The sequence below is a fragment of the Mycteria americana genome, chromosome 12, assembly GCF_035582795.1.
Source record: "Mycteria americana isolate JAX WOST 10 ecotype Jacksonville Zoo and Gardens chromosome 12, USCA_MyAme_1.0, whole genome shotgun sequence".
NCBI classification, from domain to species: domain Eukaryota; kingdom Metazoa; phylum Chordata; class Aves; order Ciconiiformes; family Ciconiidae; genus Mycteria; species Mycteria americana.
In genome coordinates this window covers 14,232,346-14,254,136 of record NC_134376.1, presented here as the reverse complement: position 1 = coordinate 14,254,136, position 21,791 = coordinate 14,232,346, and the positions used below count along the sequence as shown (strand labels likewise).

General features: G+C 40.2%; 1 protein-coding gene across 2 annotated transcripts in view; it reads right to left on the bottom strand.

The window, feature by feature from the left end:
* Window positions 1–5,138: 5,138 nt before the first annotated feature.
* Window positions 5,139–21,791, bottom strand: part of USP7 (ubiquitin specific peptidase 7) — a 77,418-nt gene continuing 60,765 nt past the window's right edge. For both annotated transcript variants that reach the window (XM_075515650.1, XM_075515651.1), the window contains exons 20-31: window positions 21,522–21,589; window positions 20,207–20,307; window positions 18,666–18,819; window positions 17,294–17,361; window positions 16,051–16,159; window positions 15,878–15,955; window positions 15,397–15,497; window positions 14,719–14,818; window positions 13,752–13,871; window positions 12,347–12,418; window positions 8,286–8,376; window positions 5,139–5,461 (exon numbers count right to left, since the gene is read on the bottom strand). In XM_075515650.1, the coding sequence (XP_075371765.1) occupies window positions 5,355–5,461; window positions 8,286–8,376; window positions 12,347–12,418; window positions 13,752–13,871; window positions 14,719–14,818; window positions 15,397–15,497; window positions 15,878–15,955; window positions 16,051–16,159; window positions 17,294–17,361; window positions 18,666–18,819; window positions 20,207–20,307; window positions 21,522–21,589 (1,169 nt within the window). In that variant the 3' untranslated portion in view covers window positions 5,139–5,354. The remainder of the gene's footprint in view (window positions 5,462–8,285; window positions 8,377–12,346; window positions 12,419–13,751; window positions 13,872–14,718; window positions 14,819–15,396; window positions 15,498–15,877; window positions 15,956–16,050; window positions 16,160–17,293; window positions 17,362–18,665; window positions 18,820–20,206; window positions 20,308–21,521; window positions 21,590–21,791) is intronic.

The window sequence follows — 21,791 nt, the reverse complement described above, 5'->3', positions numbered from 1 at the left end:
TCAGTAGTGAAACGGACCGAGCCCCTCCCGGCCGCGGCACCTCCTCCTCAGCGGGGCGGGGCTGGGCCAGGCGGCTGAGGCGGCCAGCACGCGCCCTTCCCGCCGCCCCGCAGGGCCGGCGGCCTCCGGCGGGTGGCTCTGGGGCCAGCGCGGCCGCGGCTCCCGAGAGGGCGGGGCGGGGGCGTTGAACGCCGTGGGCTCGGAGTTCCAGGAACGGCATTCCCCGCTGCCCAGTCATCTTAAACTGCCCGGAGCTCGTCCGTGTTACAGATGCGTCTGTTTAGCTAGGAGCACATTTTAAAAGGGCTTAGCTAAACGAGGCTGGACGCGCGCATGGTCTTTTGCTTCAAGAATTACAAGAAATGCAGTCTTTAGACTACAAGATGTGAAAAAAGTACACTTGCTTCCATGTCAGTAAAAACCGTTAAAAGCAACTATTTTCCAGGCAAATCAAACCAATGCACAGAGCTAGATCATGTTTGCGCTGGAGCAGCAGGCTGACCTTCCAGCGCGGTAGACACCACAAACTGAAAAAGACACCTTGCCCTGCGGAAGATGGGAACAGCAAAACCGAGAGATACTGCTGAAGAAAGCCGTTGCTAGTAGCAAAGCAGAAACTGGTTTTAGAGCAAGCACAGTGTGAAGCAGCCTTCCACAGACCTTCAGCTATAATGCCCAAACCGATGCTGACGAGCACCCCCGAGCCTCAACTGGGACCCAGTGCCAGAAGGATCCCAGGTAACAAGCCCTCTCACTGGCCTTCCTCAGGACCTACGCACAGCAGGTGGTCAAAGCAAGCCACTTGGACACAAACCATCCATCGTCTGTATTGGAATTATTTTTATATTTTACATATTTAGACACTCACAACCTCTAAGAGTACAGGCTTAGTGCAATCTCAAGTGAGGTATTTCTATAAAGGAGCTTTTACGATGACTCCGTGGCCCTGTGTGAAGCCCAGAGCCAACACCTCCCAGCCTTCTCAACCCCGTGGTGCAAGGCAGGCAATTCCCCGAGCAGCTGCCCCAGCTTTCACGCCGTAACAAGGTCAGTAACTCTCCATCCTCTGGCGACCCAACCTGCGTTGACCTAATGGGAAAATAACACCACCAAGACTGAATCCACAAGCAGCCAAGTTGATGTCAGCCCAAGAGGTTTTGTACCGTTTCACACATTTTTTTAAAATGTTAGGATTTTTCTCCATTTTAAAATCTGGCCGTGAAACAGCAAGCTTTGCTTTGAAGTAGTAGTAAATAACACATCAAGCTGGATAACATTTAGGAGGAAAGGTGCACAAGAAAAACCACATGAATATATACCTAACAAAGAAATTATATATACGATTGAAGATGTGCAGAACACATTCAACAGAAGTAGTTAGAACATTTTCACACCAATATTTGGAGGCACAATAGTTCACACAAGTATTCAGTAAAAAATAAAGGCTTCCAGCTACAGCCTGGTGGTTCGCAAATTTAATTTCCTGCCCTGCTTGGTAGGCAACTAACTTCAACATCACCTGGGACAGAAATTAAGTTGAGGTCAGATTTGAAGCCAGATTCAGGCATATCACACGTGAACATTTTCCCCTTTTTCTGACCCTAAAGACCAGGCTGGTTTAAAACCCCACAATAAATGATGCCGCACCGCCCATGCACCAAACACTGATACTCCCCGCCTCAAAATCCAAATGCTGGTTTAGTTCCTCTGAGAATAAACAAGAAGAGTTAAAAGCCTGGAAGTTGCCACAGAAGTCAGGATTTACCTTCTGACCAGCTCTCCCTACCTTATGAATGTCATTCTTGACACACGATTTGGCTGAATTTTGCAAAATTTCTCTCTTCCATCTAACCAAAATCACCCTGACTTCTGAGCAACCCATTAGCTTTCGCTCCCAACCTTTTCTAAAATGAAGGGACAGGACACCAATCCAGTGTTTATCCTAGTCTATTTTATTTACATTATATACAGTTCCTACAGAAAACGATTTCTCACAAAGGATATTAAATAGCAAAAACACGGCGTAGCTTAGATCTGGGCACGGACGCCTGCAGCCAGCAGAGAGCCCGCAGGACAGGCTGGTCCAAGCTCGAGCGGGAGGCCGGGGCGGGATGCTGGCGTGCCAGCTCCGGAGGGGCAGCAGCTGAGGTAGATCCAGTACGCGGGAGGCACTGCACGCTCTGCACATCCTGCGGTATGACATCGGCCCGATCCCTCCGACACGTCTTGCGGCACCACAGATTTGTCCTGGTGTTGCTAAGCAAGCCTTCTTCTATAAAGGGTGTTTTTGTTGGCTGTCACTCTCTGGTCGGCAACTATTTCACTGGTGTGATTTGCCTAGATTTCACAGAATGCTTTGGACTCCTTTAGGATAAAAGGCACTATGTAAATCTACAGGAACAACACTTGCTATTTTTGTAGGGAGAATTCAGACGGGCCATTAACATCATGTTGCTCTGATCCTGTGTACCAAGAAATTACAGCCTTATTGCTTAACACTTACATTATCATTAGCTTAATTTAATGCATTCACTGTCTATTATCCAGATAATTCCAAAATCAGAGCAAGGAATGGAAAGCACTGTAATTTTGAAGACCGTATTCTTGTAAATTTTTAGAATGAACTAAACAAAGATACTGCACCTGAGAAAACCTCCTGTCTTCCTCTTCATAGGTGTGTGTTTCCACATTTGAATAACAAGTTAATTGTGCTCCACAAAAAAAATTCATAAAAAACTTCAGTTACTGAAAACAGTGCATACGGAATGCCTTAAAGTATTGTCTTTTCAAAACTAGTGTGGGAATAGCACAAATACTGAAGCATGTAAAGACTAGTCATCTAAAAATCAAAAGGCACCCAAAATTTACTTCGTTAGCAATATTTTCTTCTGAAATAGGAAGTATTGTGATTTCTTAAGATATTCTCCAAAAGCTGCCAACATCCCATAAATTAATGTGAAAACTTAGTAACATTCAGATACAAGCTCAATTTTGTATCAGTCTACCATAACATTAAATTCACAAAATATAATCAGGGCTTACTACTGCTGACCAGAGTCTCTGATTTTACAGAAATACTTTGAATACAAATCCTGACATTTACTGAAAGCCTGTAGAGACAATCCACGTACTAGTAAAAACACCACTTGGATGGTGCTGTAATTCTCACCAGTTCGATGCAAATACAAATAAAAGGAAAACTTCATCCACTTAAGGCATGCCATTTAAGCACTTCCCTCTACCCGGAACCTACGCACTCAGATGACAAAAAAAAAAAAAAGAAAAAGTAAACAACTAGTTTGCCTTGATTGGAAGTAAGAGACAGTTAAAAGCCCTGCAAGATATAAATTAAAAAGAAATCCAAACATACCTAAAACTCGAGCGATTAATTCATTTTAAAGCTAAAAGAATGAAATAGATCTTAAAATTTAATTTAAAAATACTTGCTGGTGTTTTCAGTAACCACCAGCATCCATCTCAGAAAAAAAGTATAAAGGCCATCACATGTGCACAACCCCTACTAAATGTTTATTCATAGGTCTGAGAAAGGGAAGCTTCTAAGCACTTTGTTTTGATTATGAATACAGGGAACACATTACGATGGGAACCTATTACTCTATTAGGAGAGCTTACCTTTAGAGACTCCAGATTTCACTTTACACCATTTATAATATTAGACTTGAGAATCTGGACCACAAAATTTTGTACAGGCAGACAGTCAAGTCTACCACAAAGACTCTACTACAAGCTTTACAAACAAACTAGTAAAATAATTTTTCCATTTGTCTTAAATGTACATGGCTCCTTCCTGGAAAACCTTTTATTTGTTAAGCTCAAATGTAACTAGTTAGGAGGTGAAAAACAAAAACAAAACCAAAAACCAAAAAAGTCCAAAACCCCAAACAATTGAACAGAAAACCCCACAAATTTTCCCCAAAACGACCAATACGAGGGTTATACAATTGTCAATATTTAAAAAAAAGCCCACACCTTTAGCAAAACCTCACAAATGAAAACATTTCCCAAAACTCTATTTCCAAGGAGAGGAGAAATCTTCTTCAATGTCCATGTCATCACTCACCGAAGAAAAATTTTATAGAAAATTTTATTCAACATACAACATTTTCCAGCAAAAAAAGGCAATATACAGGAAGAGTTGTTGTACACTGCGGCTACAGAAACAAAATAAAATACTGGAAAAGAATGTAAAATTAAGTGTGAATTGCTGATTCTATCTTTACTGCACTCAAAACTAGACACGCGGCTGGCATTAGCTCCAAAATAAAAGGAAGCAGTCTGGGGACTGAAATAAAACTACACACAATGAATATCAACATCAGTGAAATTCACTTGCAGACTCACCCAACAAAATTAACCTCCAAGTGTTAAATTGTACATGTTCATTCATTAAATATACAATTTCATTTTTTCTTTTTTTCTTTTTTCTGTTTTTTTCCTCCTTTTTTATACAAAGTCAACAGCTTACTAAACACTAGTGAGCATGCCCTCTGTGCTAAAAGGCTATTTCTTGTGTTTCCCCCATCTCTTCCCATATTAACTAAATTAATGATATTTATAATCCTTTCACCTGCTTTTGCCAACTTTTGAGTGTCATTCTATTTGCCAGGAGATGGCATAATAAATCACAACGGTATTTATCAATGGCTGAAAATTTAATAAAAAGACCCAAATTATCTTTTTTTAGGACTCAGGGCATCCATTTGGCAAAACGGGATGCAAAGTAGTGACTAAATTAAATGAAAACTAGTTTATTAAAAAGATTCTATGCAGCTGGAGGAGACAAAAATCCCGAATAAGTGCCAACAATGTACACAATGAAGTAGAGATTGCTATTTATTGATGATGTGAGTTTTTTGCATTTACAAATGCACAAAAATGTCATTTAAAGTATAACTGAAGGAAATAAATCTGATGTGAGTCTAAACATAAGACTTACTAGCTGCAGTGATGGTGAACACCATACCGGGAAGGGCAGCCAGCCAGCTTATGCCATCTATAAACGTACTACAGACAAATATTTTGCCAATGTCAACTGTTCTACTAAACTCTTCCCTCATTATGCTGACAATTGCCTTGCATTACGTTTACCATAAAATAACTCTCATTGGCATCCAAGCTTTATAAAAACACCTTCATTTTGCTCAAAAAGGGCAGTCAATAGATACAGAGAAGCCAAACTGAACAGCCTCAACAAAATAAAATTAACATCAGCAGCAAATCCTCTTGCTGAAGACTTCAGATATAGTGCACGTGTACCAAAGTTCTACAGTTGTTAAAAAGGTGCACACACACACTTATTTTTGTCCCTTGCCTTGACAATCTGGTTAAGTAAGTCAGTTATGGATTTTAATAGCTTTTTCAAGGTAAGTGTAGCGACTTCTCTTTGGGGCTTTATTGAAATGGTCAAGCCCTAGCCATGGCCTTGGATGAGACATGTTGCCTAGAAAAGAAAAAGAGAAAAAAAAATAATGAAGTTTTAAGACTAAATTGGAAAGTTTCCTTTACACAAACTAATCCTGTGTGCCCTGGTCACAGTTTGCTAGGAATCACAGGGTACGGAAGAGGACTGCAGAAGAGTCCGACAGTCCACAGCCAACCAGCGGCTTTCCTGACTGCTGCTTTCCTTCCAATAGTACATTTTACAGCTGTTTCTGGATCAGGAGCTGGTTTTTCTCCTCTTCAGTCACTTACAGGAGTTTACAGCCGTGAAGTGTGTACTAAAGTATGAAAACTACTGTTATAATTTATGGCCACAGGCACATCAAAGTGCCAGCTTTCACACAAGTGCTGAGCCTGTTTGAAACAGGAAGGCGTCCACCATCTGACAACCTATAGTATTTGCCATATTATAAGTTACCTCTGCTCTGTTAAGCTATTCTTATATTCCCACTTAAACCAGGTGATATGTTAACTACGTGTAAAACGCAAATAATCAGTTAATTAAGAAATCATGTAACTGACCTCTTCCTTATTTTCCGAGGAAAAAAAATTTAGTCATATTTAGATTGTGAAGAAACCATACAGATTTTTTTCACTTGTTAAATCCAATATGGTTTTATCTACTGCTAGTTTTCATGAAAAACCACAGTCCACATACTTCTTGCAAATGGGGGAAACTCTCTTTTAAGATGTCCTCAATACAGAGCAAATGTTCTTTGAAGTGAAATGATAAAGGCAGAAACTAAATAGCCCCCCAGCAAGAAAAGCACACTCTTACATTCAAAGCCATCAACTGCAACCACTAAAGCATAAAACACTTGACCTTGTTGGTTGCCTGCATCTGCATTTTTTGATATATTTTCTTCAATCAAAATTATTTGTCTTTTTGTTTGACATAATGGTCAATGTCAAATATAGAAGAGAACTGCCAATCTTGCTGAGATCATGTGAATTTCTTTTAAAGAAATGAAGTCCTACACCGTTAGCGCCAGCACAATCATTGCTAGAGTGCATCTTTGTAAAAGCAGAGGGACACTATTGACATCAGCTACATCAAACAAATTAGAGAATGCCAAAGCTTTGGTTCAATCAGTCCAGCACGTGTTAAAATTTGGTATTTCTAGAAACACATGAGCCCACACCTTGAAATACTAAAGATAAGAAGGCATTAGAGCATCATACTATCACCCCATAGGAAAATTTCAGAGGGGAATGAATTCTATCAAAGTGGCAACTTCCCGTGAACTCTCAAATTAAAACCCTTTAATCTCACATTCCCTACAACTCCTACAAACAGTTCAAGTTCTTCTTTTTCCAATTTCTGCCACGTTCTGTACTTTTGACCTAGTTACCTGGTTAGTCTTTTGCGCTGTTTTGGCAAGACTGGCTCTGTTTTGCTCAGAAAGTCCGACAGTTCGTTTCAGACTATTGCCTTGCCCTTCCTGCCCCCAGAAAGATGACTCTCAGAATAAAATCAGGACCCTGCCTGCTCTGAGCACACAAGAGAGAGTTTATCTGTCCATGGAGAAATGTCCACCTCCGAGTTCATCATCCAGAGACCCCTCACAACTAGTGCCAAAAAAGAGGCCTCTCCAGTGACACGCTCCTCTGCTCATGGATGACTTGTGCAGATGCAGGCATTCAAAGTTTTGGCAGGTCCCCTCATACTCACAACCATGAGCCATAAACCTGGCTGTGAAACATACCACAACGAGAGGGCTTTTTGCTAGGTTCCTGCAAAGTACTCATTAATGGTATTGGTCTAACTCTTGGTGGGTTTTGAAATAAATGGACAGTTACAGGATTTCTTTTACAACTGTTACATAAATCTAGAACACAGCTTGAAAAAAATCAGAAAATGTTTGGCCCCAGCACAACCTGCCAACAAAAAACAGAGCTCATAATTGTCAGAAAAATAGAACTGCAGAGAGCAAGTTGTCCTCAATCTCGTTTCTACCAGACAGAGCAGCTCACAAAAAGGAACACTCAGCTAAGCTAGGGGAAAAAAACCCAATGAATTCAAGGCTTTCAACAGAGCCCTGACTGCAGATTCAAAGGTGCCGTTCCCAGCTGAAGCTCTCAAAAGATGACTGTGGTGGAACTGCTTCAGCAGTTCCTGGTTTCTCCTATGTGTAAATTCCTCAGAGAACAGAGCTTTAAATATCAGTCAAGTAAACAAGACGGTAGACCATCCACAGGCAAATTCAGAACAGAGCTGCATTTGTAGCTTGGTGAATCACCTCTTAGGAAAAGAAAATCTAAACAGCATCCTATTCACATATGTAATATTCTTGTTAGATTCTTCAGATTCATTCAAGAACGAACAAGAAGCGTCTTCAATGAATATGAGAATTCAAATACCTCTTTGCAGCACACTTAAAAGAAGAATCTTATGAGAATGCACCTTAATATTTTTTAGTAATATCACGAGCGTGTACTCCAATAACAGCATGAGAATCAAACGTAGAAGGGAGCACATAGTCAATACAGATAAGGTGCAATTGACATTGTAACTCTCTTCCTAGGTATGTTACACTGATATTTTACCCATTTGGTCACTCAAATGCAACCTTTTAACTCACAAGGAAACTAACTAGTTATTTATGTGCCTAGAAAATACATATTCGCAGACTAACATATACACTTAACACTGTTAAGTGTGCACACAAGTGTATATAAATACTTGCTTAGTTACTACAAATAATGTATTTCATGTAGAAAGAACAATCACTTTCTGCATCCTGACTTAAGGATAATCACGTTATAAAAACTGGCAGAGCAACTTCAGCAGGTCAAAAGAATAGTCAGGTTGTCTAACAACTCACCAGGTTGGGGCTCAAAATCTTTCAAGTTCACTTCATACTCATCTTCATTGAGATATTGGTGTCGGCCCATCATTACAATTGCAAATTTAAACTATGGAAAGGAAAGAAAAAAAACTGGTAAGAAACCACATTAAAATAAAGCCTTCAAGTCTAATTTCATAGCCTAAGTCGCAGCTGGTTATAAGTGGTATTCTTCAGGGGTTGGTAAAGGCCAATCCTGTTTAAAATCTTCATCAATGACCTTGACAATGGGATAAAATGAATGCTCAGGAAATCATGAGACTGCATCTGGAATACCATGTCCAGGTTCGGGCCCTCCAGGGAAAAAGAGATGGCAACAAACTGCAGCAAGTACAGCAATAGTACGTGCACAGTACAATACACTGAAAGTGTCCAGTAAGACAGTTAGGGGGCTGGAGTCCATGGCATACAAGAAGCTAAGGGAAATGCGTTTCTTTAGCCCAGAGAAGAAAAGGCTAACAGTGGCATCTACTGAAGACTGTTACACAGAAGCAGACTCTTCAAGAGCTGCACAGCAAAAGGACAAGAGGCAACCATCACCAGCTGCAAAATGAAAAGTTCTCATTAGAGAATCACAGAATCGTATAGGTTGGAAAAGACCTTTAAGATCATCGAGTCCAACCATAAACCTAACACTACCAAGACCACCACTACACCCTGTCCCTAAGCACCTCATCCAAACATCTTTTAAATACCTCCAGGGATGGCAACTCAACCACTTCCCTGGGCAGCCTGTTCCAATGCTTGACAACCCTTTCAGTGAAGTAAAATTTCCTAATATCCAGTCTAAACCTCCCCTAGTGCAACTTGAGGCCATTTCCTCTTGTCCTGTCACTTATTACCTGGGAGAAGAGACCGACCACCACCTCTCTACAGCCTCCTTTCAGGCAGTTGTAGAGAGCAATAAGGTCTCCCCTCAGCCTCCTTTTCTCCAGGCTGAACAACCCCAGGTCCCTCAGCCGCTCCTCATCAGACTTGTGCTCCAGACCCTTCACCAGCTTCGTTGCCCTTCTCTGGACACGCTCCAGCACCTCAATGTCCCTCTTGGAGTGGGGGGCCCAAAACTGAACACAGTATTCGAGGTGCGGCCTCACCAGGGCCGAGTACAGGGGCACGATCACTGCCCTAGTCCTGCTGGCCACGCTATCTCTGATACAAGCCAGGATGCCATTGGCTTTCTTGGCCACCTGGGCACACTGCTGGCTCATATTCAGGCAGCTGCCAACCAACACCCCCAGGTCCTTCTCTGCCTGGCAGCTTTCCAGCCACTCTTCCCCAAGCCTGTAGCGTTGCATGGGGTTGCTGTGGCCCAAGTGCAGGACCCGACACTTGGCCTTGTTGAACCTCATACAATTGACCTCGGCCCATCGATCCAGCCTGTCCAGGTCCCTCTGCAGAGCCTTCCTACCCTCAAGCAAATCAACACTCCCACACAACTCGGTGTCATCTGCAAACTGACTGAGGGTGCACTCGATCCCCTCGTCCAGATCATTGATAAAGATGTTAAACAGAACTGGCCCCAACACAGAGCCCTGGGGAACACCGCTTGTGACCGGCCGCCAACTGGAGTAAACTCCATTCACCATCACTCCTTGGGCCCGGCCGTCCAGCCAGTTCTTTACCCAGCGAAGAGTACACCCGTCCAAGCCATGAGCAGCCAGTTTCTCCAGGAGAATGCTGTGGGAAACCGTGTCAAAGGCTTTACTGAAGTCTAGATAGACAACATCCACAGCCTTTCCCTCATCCACTAGGCGGGTCACCTTGTCGTAGAAGGAGATCAGGTTGGTCAAGCAGGACCTGCCTTTCCTGAACCCATGCTGGCTGGGCTTGATCCCTTGGTTATTCTCTACATGCCGTGTGATGGCACTCAGGATGATCTGCTCCATCAGCTTCCCTGGCACCGAGGTCAGGCTGACAGGCCTGTAGTTCCCCGGGTCCTCCTTCCAGCCATTCTTGTAGATGGGTGTCACATTTGCTAATCTCCAGTCAGCAGGGACCTCCCCAGTTAGCCAGGACTGCTGGTAAATGATGGAAAGGGGCTTGGTGAGCACTTCTGCCAGTTCCTTCAGTACTCTCGGGTGGATCTCATCAGGACCCATAGACTTGTGAGTGTCTAAGTGGTGCAGCAGGTCACTAACCATTTCCCCCTGGATTATGGGGGCTCCATTCTGGTCCCTGTCCCCATCTTCCAACTCGGGGGGCTGGGTACCCAGGGAACAATTGGCCCTGCTATTAAAGACTGAGGCAAAGAAGTCATTAAGTACCTCAGCCTTTTCCTCATCCTTGGTCACTGTGTTCCCTCCCCCATCTACTAGAGGCTGGAGATTCTCCTTAGCTCTCCTTTTGCTGCTCATGTATTTGAAGAAGTGTTTTTTGTTGTCTTTTATGGAGGTAGCCAGATTGAGCTCTAGCTTGGCTTTGGCCCTTCTAATGTTCTCCCTGCACAGCCTCGCTACACCTTTGTAGTCCTCCTGAGCTGCCCGCCCCTTCTTCCAGAGGTCGTAGACTCTCCTCTTTTTCCTGAGTTCGAGCCAGAGCTCTCTGTTCAGCCAGGCCGGTCTTCTTCCCCGCCGGCTCGTCTTTCGGCACCTGGGGACAGCCTGCTCTTGTGCCTTTAGGACTTCCTCCTTACAGAATGTCCAGCCTCCCTGGACTCCTTTGCCCATTAGGGCTGCCTCCCAGGGGACTCTCTCGACCAGTCTCCTAAACAGGCCGAAGGCTGCCCTCCGGAAGTCTAAGGTGGCAGTTTTGCTGATCCCCCTCGCCGCTTCTCCACGTATCAAAACCTCTATCATTTCGTGATCACTCTGCCCAAGACAGCCTCCAACCATCACATGGCTCACAAGTCCTTCTCTGTTGGTGAACAAGAGGTCCAGCGGGGCACCTTCCCTCGTTGGCTCCCTCACCAGCTGTGTCAGGAAGTGATCTGCCACACGCTCCAGGAACCTCCTAGACTGTTTCCTCTCTGCTGTATTGTATTTCCAGCAGACATCCGGCAGGTTGAAGTCCCCCACAAGAACAAGGGCTAGCGATCGTGAGGCTTCTCCCAGCTGCTTATAGAATAGTTCATCTGTCTCCTCATCCTGGTTGGGGGGGTCTATAACAGACTCCCACCACAATATCTGCCTTGTTGGCCTTCCCCCTGATTCTTACCCATAGACACTCCACCCTATCATCACCATCATCGAGCTCTAAACTACCTAGACACTCCCTGACGTATAGGGCTACCCCACCACCTCTCGTGCCTCGCCTATCCCTCCTGAAGAGTTTATAGCCATCCATCGCCGCACTCCAGTTGTGCGAGTCATCCCACCACGTTTCTGTGATGGCAACTATATCATAGTTTTCCTGATGTACAATGGCTTCCAACGCCTCCTGCTTGTTGCCCATGCTGCGTGCATTGGTGTAGAGGCACTTCAGCTGGGCTGTCGTCCATGTTTCCTTCATAGAAGAACACCCCTTGCGTGCTTTAAGGCATTTCACTGGCGTTTCCCTCTTGGCTCCTATTGGCTCAGTATCCCCTAGCTCAACTCTGTTCGACTTCGGCTGTGCCCGAGCGTACCCCGCACATCTCAGAGACACAGGCCGAGGAAAACAAGGAAAGAAAATGTAAGGAAAACAAGTGTCTTCACAATTATATCAGTGATGCTCTAAAATACAGTGTCCAGAATGTGGCAGAATTCCCATCCTTGGGAGTTTTTAAATTGCAACTAGGTAAGACACTGAGCAACCTGACTTAACTTCACACTAGTTCTGCTCTGAGCAGGAACCTGAAGTGGGTGGCCTCTAGAGGTCCCGCACCATCTAAACTTTTCTAGGTTACTTTAATGTTTTGCCAAGTATTTCTTTTGATGCAGGACACAAATACTGCTCCTACACACCCTACCTAATTATTCTCAGAAAAAGCATTATTTAAGTCAAGCAGCTGTTCCATTGATCAAAATCTACATTCATCCCAAATCTGTGGTGTTCCAAATTCTTAAAATAAACACATTTAGAGTCTACAATCAGCAATAAAAACTGTCTCAACTTGCCATTACCTTTTCAAATTCTTTTTCTTGTATGTCCAGCATTGTCTGAATCCGCTTCATAACCTCTCTGAAATGTTCACCCTAATAATTACAACAAGATTTTTAATGTCAAAAAAAAAATCTAGGAAAAAAAGGGATGCTGTTAATATTTCCTGCTTCAAGCTTCATTGAAATACATTGCCTTAATCTCTCAGTTATTTACAAAATTACCCAAGAGTCAACAACATCCACTACAATACAGAATAAAAACATACAACTTGCTATAAATTCAGCAACTGTAAGTCTCATTGATTTATCATTATGCAAACTGTCCCATAAATCAACCAAGCACTGCTAGTGATATGTGCAAGTCAGGATAAAGTTAAGAAAAAAAGTTAGAAAATTAGCAGCAAAATAGGAATTTAGAAGAAAAAAATTTACATATCTTTGTAAGCATATTACTTTTTAAAACCTCTACACCTGTGATGCTCTCCCTCAATTAGTAGCTTTTTGTAATTTGTTTCTGCATGCTGTGTATGTAAACTGCTGGAAAAAAGTGATGGATACTATCAACTTAAAAGATCAATAATATGATCACAGACCAGGAAAATGCAGTACAAATTGTTTCCACCAGAAATCAACACACAGGTTTTACTCTACATCGATCAAAAATACGGAAATATAGTAAAATTCTATGGAATGCAGAGATGTGGACATATTTCTCATTCCAAAACTTTTAGAAAAGTAGGTAATTTTCATACAAACTAACATACATGAAGCAGAAAAAGTTTAGAAGCAAATTGCTAACTGCCCCCAGAAATACACTTTGATATTAAAAGAATTAGTGTGACATTCAGTTGGAGCAGCACCACATAAAAACTTAAGGATTTAATTTAAGCTTTCAAAATTAGCTTTCACTCTTGTATTATCTTCTAGCCCTAGAAGATAAAGCACGTCAAATTACAGAAGTTATGAAATGCAAAGTCATCTTAGAAAATGTTCAAGAAAGCAAACTCACTTTTCATAATCACGTGTCTCAGTAAGAAGCCAAGCAACCACAGCCTAGCCACTTTTGCCGACAAGTGTGCATCGCAATTACTAAAGTGGTATTAGAAATAGGATTCTAGGTTTGTTGGGGGGGATTCTGCAGCAGAGTTAGTATTGCTCTGATAGTATGTCAAGTCCCTGGCTGATGCTGAATGCCTACTTTCTAGATATTGCACAGGCTCACTGAAACACTAAACAATCCATATATGCAAAAGAGAACAGAGATAGTAAATGATTTAACCATAAAAAGGCATACATAGGGCAGAACATTTTATACAGGACCAATATTTTCCTATACACTTTTTATACTCATAAATTTCTTTGACGGTACTTTAAGAAAACATCATCAGTGTAATCCCATGGGGAGAAAAAGGGAGGCATGCTGTACCTGGTGTATCCTCAGCAAGAATGGAATTCCAAATGTCCCAAAAACCTCTTTGTGGAAATGTGCCACTGTGATTAGCATCTCGTTTTCTTTATCTATATCTACCTGGTCCAGAGGAATTTCCTAGATCCAGACATAAAATTATGGCTACAATCAGCTAAAACTTCCCCCAAAAGTAACTTATTAAGTAACTAAAAGCATAACTGATGTGCTGTTACTGATGTAAAACAAGTCTATTTAAAAACAATTAAAAGAACCATGCTGTTTGACAGTCTTTTTACAAGAGTCATTCATTGCTGGCATGACAGCATTTCAGCTTCCTCTACTCAGTAAATACTCTCCTGACTTCCCTGAATGCCTTTTTTGACATTAAATCTTTTATCAGCTGTAGTAGCAGCTGATAGGAATATCACAGACTACTTGTCGTCTCCTCATAACAGTTTACAATGGAATTATTTTTTTTTTTTTTTAATTTCTGATCTTTGAGGCAAGTTAACAGATTTGCATGATGAAATGCTTAGGAAAAAAAAATCACATGATAAGTATCAAAATTTGGCTCAAGAAGCTCAAACTTAACAGAAAAGGAAACAAAGTCTTCTAGAATACTTAAGTTTAGAGTATGAAAGTGGGTTCTAAGCATAAACATTTACATCATGAGTTCTCAAACAAACCCTGGAATTATTGCTAGGGCAGCAAATGTCTTATGGACAAGCCCCTGCCAAGTCTTCACATATTGTTATAATAAACATACATAGAAATTTAAAGAATGAAATCATTATGGGGAAGCAGACGGAACAAAGGAAAAATTTTAGAAGGATTATCTTTAAAAATACATATATATTATCACATAATCTAGCTTGCTGCAAGTATCACAGTATTTGAAAATCAGAATCCAGAAATAGAGAATTACCACTTGAGAGAGTTTCTTCTCTCAAAGTTTTAAAAGCTTCTTTAAGAAAGTAATATTTACCTCTATTCGAAACGTTCGACTTGTTGCAGGTGACAAACACTCTAAAAGCTCATCTTCCTGATGGACACCGATTATTTTGTAACTTACAATTTCTAGCAGCCTTAAAAATAAAAATAATAAATCAATGCAACGTTTCTTTCTCAAACCTTGAGAAGGATTAGTGTAGTCAGGTTGTAAACAGATACTACTACTGTATTTGTAAAACTTAAAATTCAGTCTTTAGTAAAAATTAAGCTGTAAAGTTACAAGAGCTTAAATTACTTCTGGCTCATGGCAAAAAAAGCCAGTATATGCAACTACAAGACAAATTTTTTTTTTAAATTTAAATTATTTTTTTAAACTCTTTTCAAGACCTCACTTTTAAGTCCTAAGAAGTGAACAGCATGAATTGCTCGAACTGGAAACAATTATTAAATTGTGAGTTAACAAATGCAATGGATGAAACTTAAGCATCTCAAGGATGTAACTTTATTAAATACAGAATAAATAATTATATAAAATGTATATTCGTAGTTAGTAAGAACTCTCTTAATGTGAATCTGGAAGCTTTTTATTTTTAACATAGTAGCAGACTTCATTTGATAATAATGGTTTCCACAGTATTTTAAATTCTATGGATACTTTTCTGCATAAAATCCACATGATCACATAAAAGAAATCAAAATCTTCTAGCTTTACCTTAATTTCCCTGAACCTTTTTCAGAGAGTTCTACAACTTTTTTACATTCTTCTAACAGGTCCCGCACACACCCATGTTTATCCGGATATACTGTTATTTCCTACAGAATTTGAAACACAAAAATAATTAGAAAGCCTGAAAATGTAAACAACCATATTAAAGCACAGAATACACTGGATTCTTCTCTTCATCAAAAATTCATCTTTAAAAGATAACAATTACTAAAGTGAACATCTATGTTATCTTCAAAGCTTTTGTTAAGAACTGGCACAATTCTTCTAAGTTTATTTTTTATGGTTTTTTGGTGTTTGGGGGTTGGGTTTTTTTGTTTGTTTGGTTGGTTTTTTACATAAGGTACAACTTCGTTCTAATTTTGTGATCTTCAGGGACAACAGAGCATGGGAACTGCATCTTAAATCACAGCCATACCAGCTTTGACAGAGAAATGATAGCAAGCGTTTAACAGCCAGCCTCACTCACCTCTTCCCTAAACTGGCTATTTAGCCATATGCATTTAAAACTTCTTCTGTTTTCAAAATCAGTTATTTTCATTTTGAGCTTAAGGAAGAAAAGAAAAACACTTTAGGCATACTTTGTATAGGGCAGAATTATTTTTTTTTTAATTCACACCAATAAAAACAAAAGACTCTTACCTGTTGATAGTAAAGTTTTTTAGGTTGCCTAGGCTTGAAGAACTGCAGAAGATCTCTTAAAGTACCTTCATAATTATGTCTAAGAGGATTACCAGGGCCATCCCTATAACTACAGAAGGAAAAAGAAAAACATAAATATCTCTTTACAATCCATCACTGCTCAGTAAATCGAAGTACCAAGTATATTTTTATTCCTGGCTCCCAGTTTCATGTAATTGCTAGCACAGCCTAAGCAGCATTATATTCAGAGCTTTAGCGATTTTTAAAAACAAGTGAGCGCATGGGAACAGAAATACCATTCACTGTGCATGTTAACTCTCTTGAATGTTTACAAGCTTGCCTTTAATGCTGCAGGGTGGCAGACCTACATTCCTCTGAAACTACTAATATAGCAGCACATGCTTTAGATTGTGAAAGGTTAATTTGTGGAGCCACATGACACAGCAAATTCCGGAGTGACCACAGCACTGTAAACTATAAAGAGCTACTCAAATTACAACAGGCTCACTGATGATGAAGGGAGATACCTACAGGTTAATAAAGAGCAATCTACATTTACATGAATATAAAAAGATTATGTAATTTTTGTGCGTGCATTATTCCTGCAGCACATATAACTACTAATATGCTGTTTTCTGCTATAGTTTTATACAGATTCAAATCAAGTTTTACACAACTGTGCCTGAGAACACCACTTTAACCAGAAATGTCCCTTTTAGCAGCTGTGAACTTGTTAGATCATTGTCATCTTCATAAAACCTCATTTGCAGACTTTGGGGGAGGAGGGGGAAAATCAGTGAAGTAACTCCTGCATTTAAACCTGTAAAATCAGCAAAAATCCTGCTTTTATGTGCACTTGTTTCTGCTCTCCTCCATTCTAGAAATCTGCATTCACTGAAACAGCATTTCCATTAGCTTAATAATTTGTCCCATACAGTAAGGCTTTGAAGTAATTAAAGATTTTAGAAATTTAAACAGTGATCCTTTAAAATGCATCTTTTTTCAATGACATTTACTAGAACTCTTCTAAAATGTGCAATTCTCTGAGGCTGTAGAGCCAGCCATTGCAATACTTAAAACTGTCTATGCAACTTGCTGTGCATGCCAGAATGCTAACATTTTACTGGTAAAGAATTAGTTTACAACCTGGAAAAAGCTGCAAAGTAACTGCTACCTCCCTCTATTTGGGCTAAGCATTTTAAAGAATAGTTTAGACACAGAACACCAAGGAAATTCATCTCACCCTTGGGACTTGAAAAACTGTAATAGCATTGGATCCGTATTAAGTCTTTGCGCAACTGTCTTTGCAACCTGTAAATAAAATTTTTTTTGTAAGTTCTGAATTATTTGAGACAGTTATGACATTGCTCTACAATCACAGTCATTCATTACATGTCAATAACATTATGTTACTGAAATTCTGAGAGAGACTCACTATGTCTACTTCGCCAAGGCAAAATAAACTAGTATATTTAGCTTCTGAACAGCTGACAGAATAAGATACGCTGGGGGGGGGGGAACTGTGTGTTTTATTACACTAAATCACTGTCACCAAAAGGCCACAAAATCCACAACAATAGCTCTACTCCTCTTTTGGTTTTTGTTTGTTTTTATTGGTTTTTTTAAAAATTATAGTATTACTGGGGAAATAAGTAAGATGTTCTCTTTGAAAATTCCCACTGTTCTTTAATTCACTCCAAGGAAGTTAGCTTGCTGGGTAATATCAACACATTATTCCCATCAGTATATTTCATGTCACTGCCTCACAAAAAGCATAGGGATCCTCTGCCTATTTTTCCCTTACCAAAAGAAGCTATAAAGAACTTACATTTCAAATAAAAATGAAAAAAGAGAAAGTGAGTTGCAAAACCGGACAATGAGAACAGGGTAGCAAAAGTCTTCCCTGACCTCCCCTGTATAAGCAGGTGCTCAAAGCTCCTGCCTTTGGTGACATAAAATAAACTTGTCTGGTTTTAAGTGATCTTTTTGACACTGACAAAAGCAACTACAGGAGAACTGTAAGGAGCCAAATCTAGCCAGACTCTTAATATATCAGACCAACTTTATTTTCATTTTTTTTAAAGTTGCATTGTCCAGTTTTCCTCTTCTAAACACCCCCTGGTCAGCCTTTATGAACAGAACAGGTTTGACCTGCTAGTGCCACTGAACATTAAAACAGCATTGTGTAAAGAAAGAAATACAGCTTGGTTTACAAAATGAATATTGTTGGTGATACTACAAGCAGAAAATAGGTATCACTAGATTCCCAAGGTATTTTTCCTTTAACAGCTAAATAAGTTGAGCAAGTTTTACCTGTCACTTAGAAAGCAAACACTTCATTTCATTAGAATATAATTTCCCTGACAGAGCAGAATGGCATATCAAGAAAGAACCCTATTGTCAAGTAACTCATTATTAATAAAACTGGTATTTTTTAGAGTATTTTCTTCTCACAAGCATTAGTGGCTTCCTTAAATTTTTCATTACTACAATGCAAAAAGTGTACAAGAACAGATCTACTCTTTTCTAAAAATATGTATAATGTGCTTGAGAACCATGCAAAAGTTACTTTCAGAACAAGGAAACAAAAGCAGAGAAATAAATAGGACACATGCCTGAAAGTAATTCATCCTATTGGATAAAGTAACAACAAAGCCTGGGTCATTGGGGATGGTTTTATCACAGAAAATGACATCCACGCGATGATAGAGGTCTCGGAAGTATTCTTTAGCTGTTGGTAGTTCGCTGTTATCATTTTCTGGGTCATCCCTACAAGAGCAAACAAATGATAATACCATTACATATCCCACTGTTACGCATACAAGTGGTTAGGGCTTTTAAAAACATGTTCTACAGTAAGTCAGCGACAGTTGAGAGATACAGAAATAAAGTTTAGAAACCTTTTTAAAGAGCCACCACTCGTACACAGTAGAACCAATACAGTCAGTAGTGACCCACACCCCTGAGTATTTCTGCGTGGTGCAAGGGCAAACGTGCTCGCACACTGTGCTCGCTCATTTGGCAATCTGGCAATACTCTGATTCCAGTTGTTCCACAGCGGCATTCTAACAGTAGTCTTCCCTCCCCTCCCACCCTGGCACATTACTGCATGTCTGTATTAACGCTGCCACAGCTTTCCATATACTCCTGTATTAACCATTTTGCACAGAGGCCAGATGTACAATCGCACTCCTTGATACCACAGAAACAAAACAGCGCAGACGCTGGTTTGGGTCACTACTGACTGGTACCCCTATCTTCTCAGCGGAGAAATAGCACCAGGGTACAAGCTGTGCACTTACCCAGGAGTCAGCAGCCAGCCAAAGGTGCATAACACCAACTGGGTCAACAGGGAATGCGAGTTCCAAGGCATGACATGAGAAATACATTCATCTCACATAATCTGGGGTAAGAGTGCTGAAGATAGCCTAGCTGGCTTCCACCCACTGTCAGCCCATGGAGAGAAACACAGCAACACAGTTGGGTGTGACCATCAGGAGTGAGAGCATAGAAGTGCTGATTTATAGCCCTGACAAGCTTATGAAAGATCCCTTTAACGGATACAAGATGCAGGAGTTCTCCTTTTGCCTTGGAGAAAACTCCAGTTGAAGCACCAGTACACCTATGAGTTGCATACGCTCAGGCAAATCGGGAGCATCTCATCACCGTGGACCACTATGAAACTTATTGTGAACATGAGTAAAAAGAAAAAAAGGGAAAGCAGTTTAGTTCTAGGCTGAATGGAGCTCCAAGCCAAGAGCCTTGTACAGTGGTAATGGTACACAGCCCAAGATCTGAAATGCTGGTAGGCTCTTCAGTGTCTGAGTTACAGTGGCTCCAAGTAAAAAGCTGCAGAACTCAGACGCATTGCTGAACCACACTCTTTGGTAGTATTAAGACCTATTTTAGGTTATTAGTTTTCTAAACTAGGATGAAACCTTTTTTCACTTAAATAATGTGGCATGTGATAATTAAAATACTACCAATATTTTTCATTTTGCCTTTGAACAAACAAATGAGAACTGCTGAGAACATGTCTACTGTTGGAAAATTACACCCTGCTCTTGTTAAAAATGCTAAGGTAAAGGAAGTTCTGCTTTCAAAGTGAACCAAGTGATTTAATTGCAATGATAAGCTGGCCCCTTAAAATACATACTTCTGAAACACTATGATGTCGCCATCCATGAGTTCATCAAGAGCTTTATCAAGAGATACATCATAGTCTTGAATCCTTTCTGTTAAATTGGGTTTAACTTCCTGCAATAAAGAACAAAAATTGTTGATCACAGAATAAACAAGAGACAAAAATAAAGGTCACAACAGTAAAGAAATCATCAGATAAGGTAACTTGTATCTTCTTTCAATTGAAACAAATGGAGATATATGTAAATTAAATGTAGTCTTAGCTAAGGTCCAGATACATCTAATTGCTATTGATAAAGCTGGCTGCTCATTTTTAACTTTGGAGTCTCACTCAAGTTACCTTAATTTTCAAAAGTATTTTATCATTCAGCTTTATCTTGTTAGGACTGAAAAGTTTCCAAAATTCAGAGATTAATTTTCTATTGATGCAGCTTCCAGGAAGCTTGGAGATGACTGATTACGCTCACCAGTTTTAACAGTGCAGAACTTTTGTAGAGCAATTTGCTTGTCTTTTATAGTATGGGGTTTGGTTTTTTGGTTTTTTTTTTTTTTTTTTTAAATATCTATATGCATATTACATATTTATACTTGTAGGTTGACCTCCTGGCATAAAAGCACCTGTCTAAACAAACTGGAATCAAGCTGCAACCCTGACCCGCACAGAGTAGAAGTACCTAACAGTTCTGCTTTTTAGCATGGAAGTGTGCATGCTCGCCTGGAACCACCAGAGAGAGCAGCATGACTGCTAACAAACATCACAATTAAAAAACCAATCCCTTGTTCTTACTGTAGCAAGGACTTTGCCTTGGCAAGATCTGCATCTTCAGCACTCAATAAATACAGCAGTTATAAAGATTCACCATTTCTGTATTTGGGCAGAAACATCTTAGCAGACTAAGTATTTTGTTTGCTGACTTCTAACTTAGGGAAGGAAGGAACGAGCAACATTTTCTCAACTCTGCTGTCTAAGGGGGGCACTGAAAATACAATGGCCAATAATGTTAGCAGCATTAGCTCCTTTAACACTGCGACTCAGAGGATATGCACAGATTTAGCACAGCAAAGCTGCTCATGTAAGACTTCATGCAGAGATTTTTTGTTTTTAAAGCCTCACACTTCTAGTTGTTTAATTTTAAATCTCTTTTGAAGTTAACTATCTGCTGATACTCTCTTGCAGCGCTGTAGACTTCAAAGCTACAGGTTACAGAGTGCTTACGGTTTATAAATTACCATTGTTATGAGCAACCTTTTTTTAACCAATAAAGCTTCTTTTTCTCTAGTTATAGAATGTAAAAGACAAAAATGTTACAAAGTCTATCAATCCAAACCTCATAGAGGATAAGGTTAGTTTCTTGTGGAAATCCTGCTCTCTCACACATAACTGGAAGCAAGTCACCTATTGGAAAAGAAAAGGAACGTGAAATGCATTGCACTTTAACTGCTAGTGAGACCTCCTGCAAAAAGGAGATAACCTATTTTTCTACCCTGGATAAATAGTTTAAAATGTCTAAGAAAGAGAGCTTTCCAGGTTAAAGCTTCCCTTACTGACATTCAACCCAGAGATAGACTTTGAGGTTTCCTTCTACTTCATCTGAACA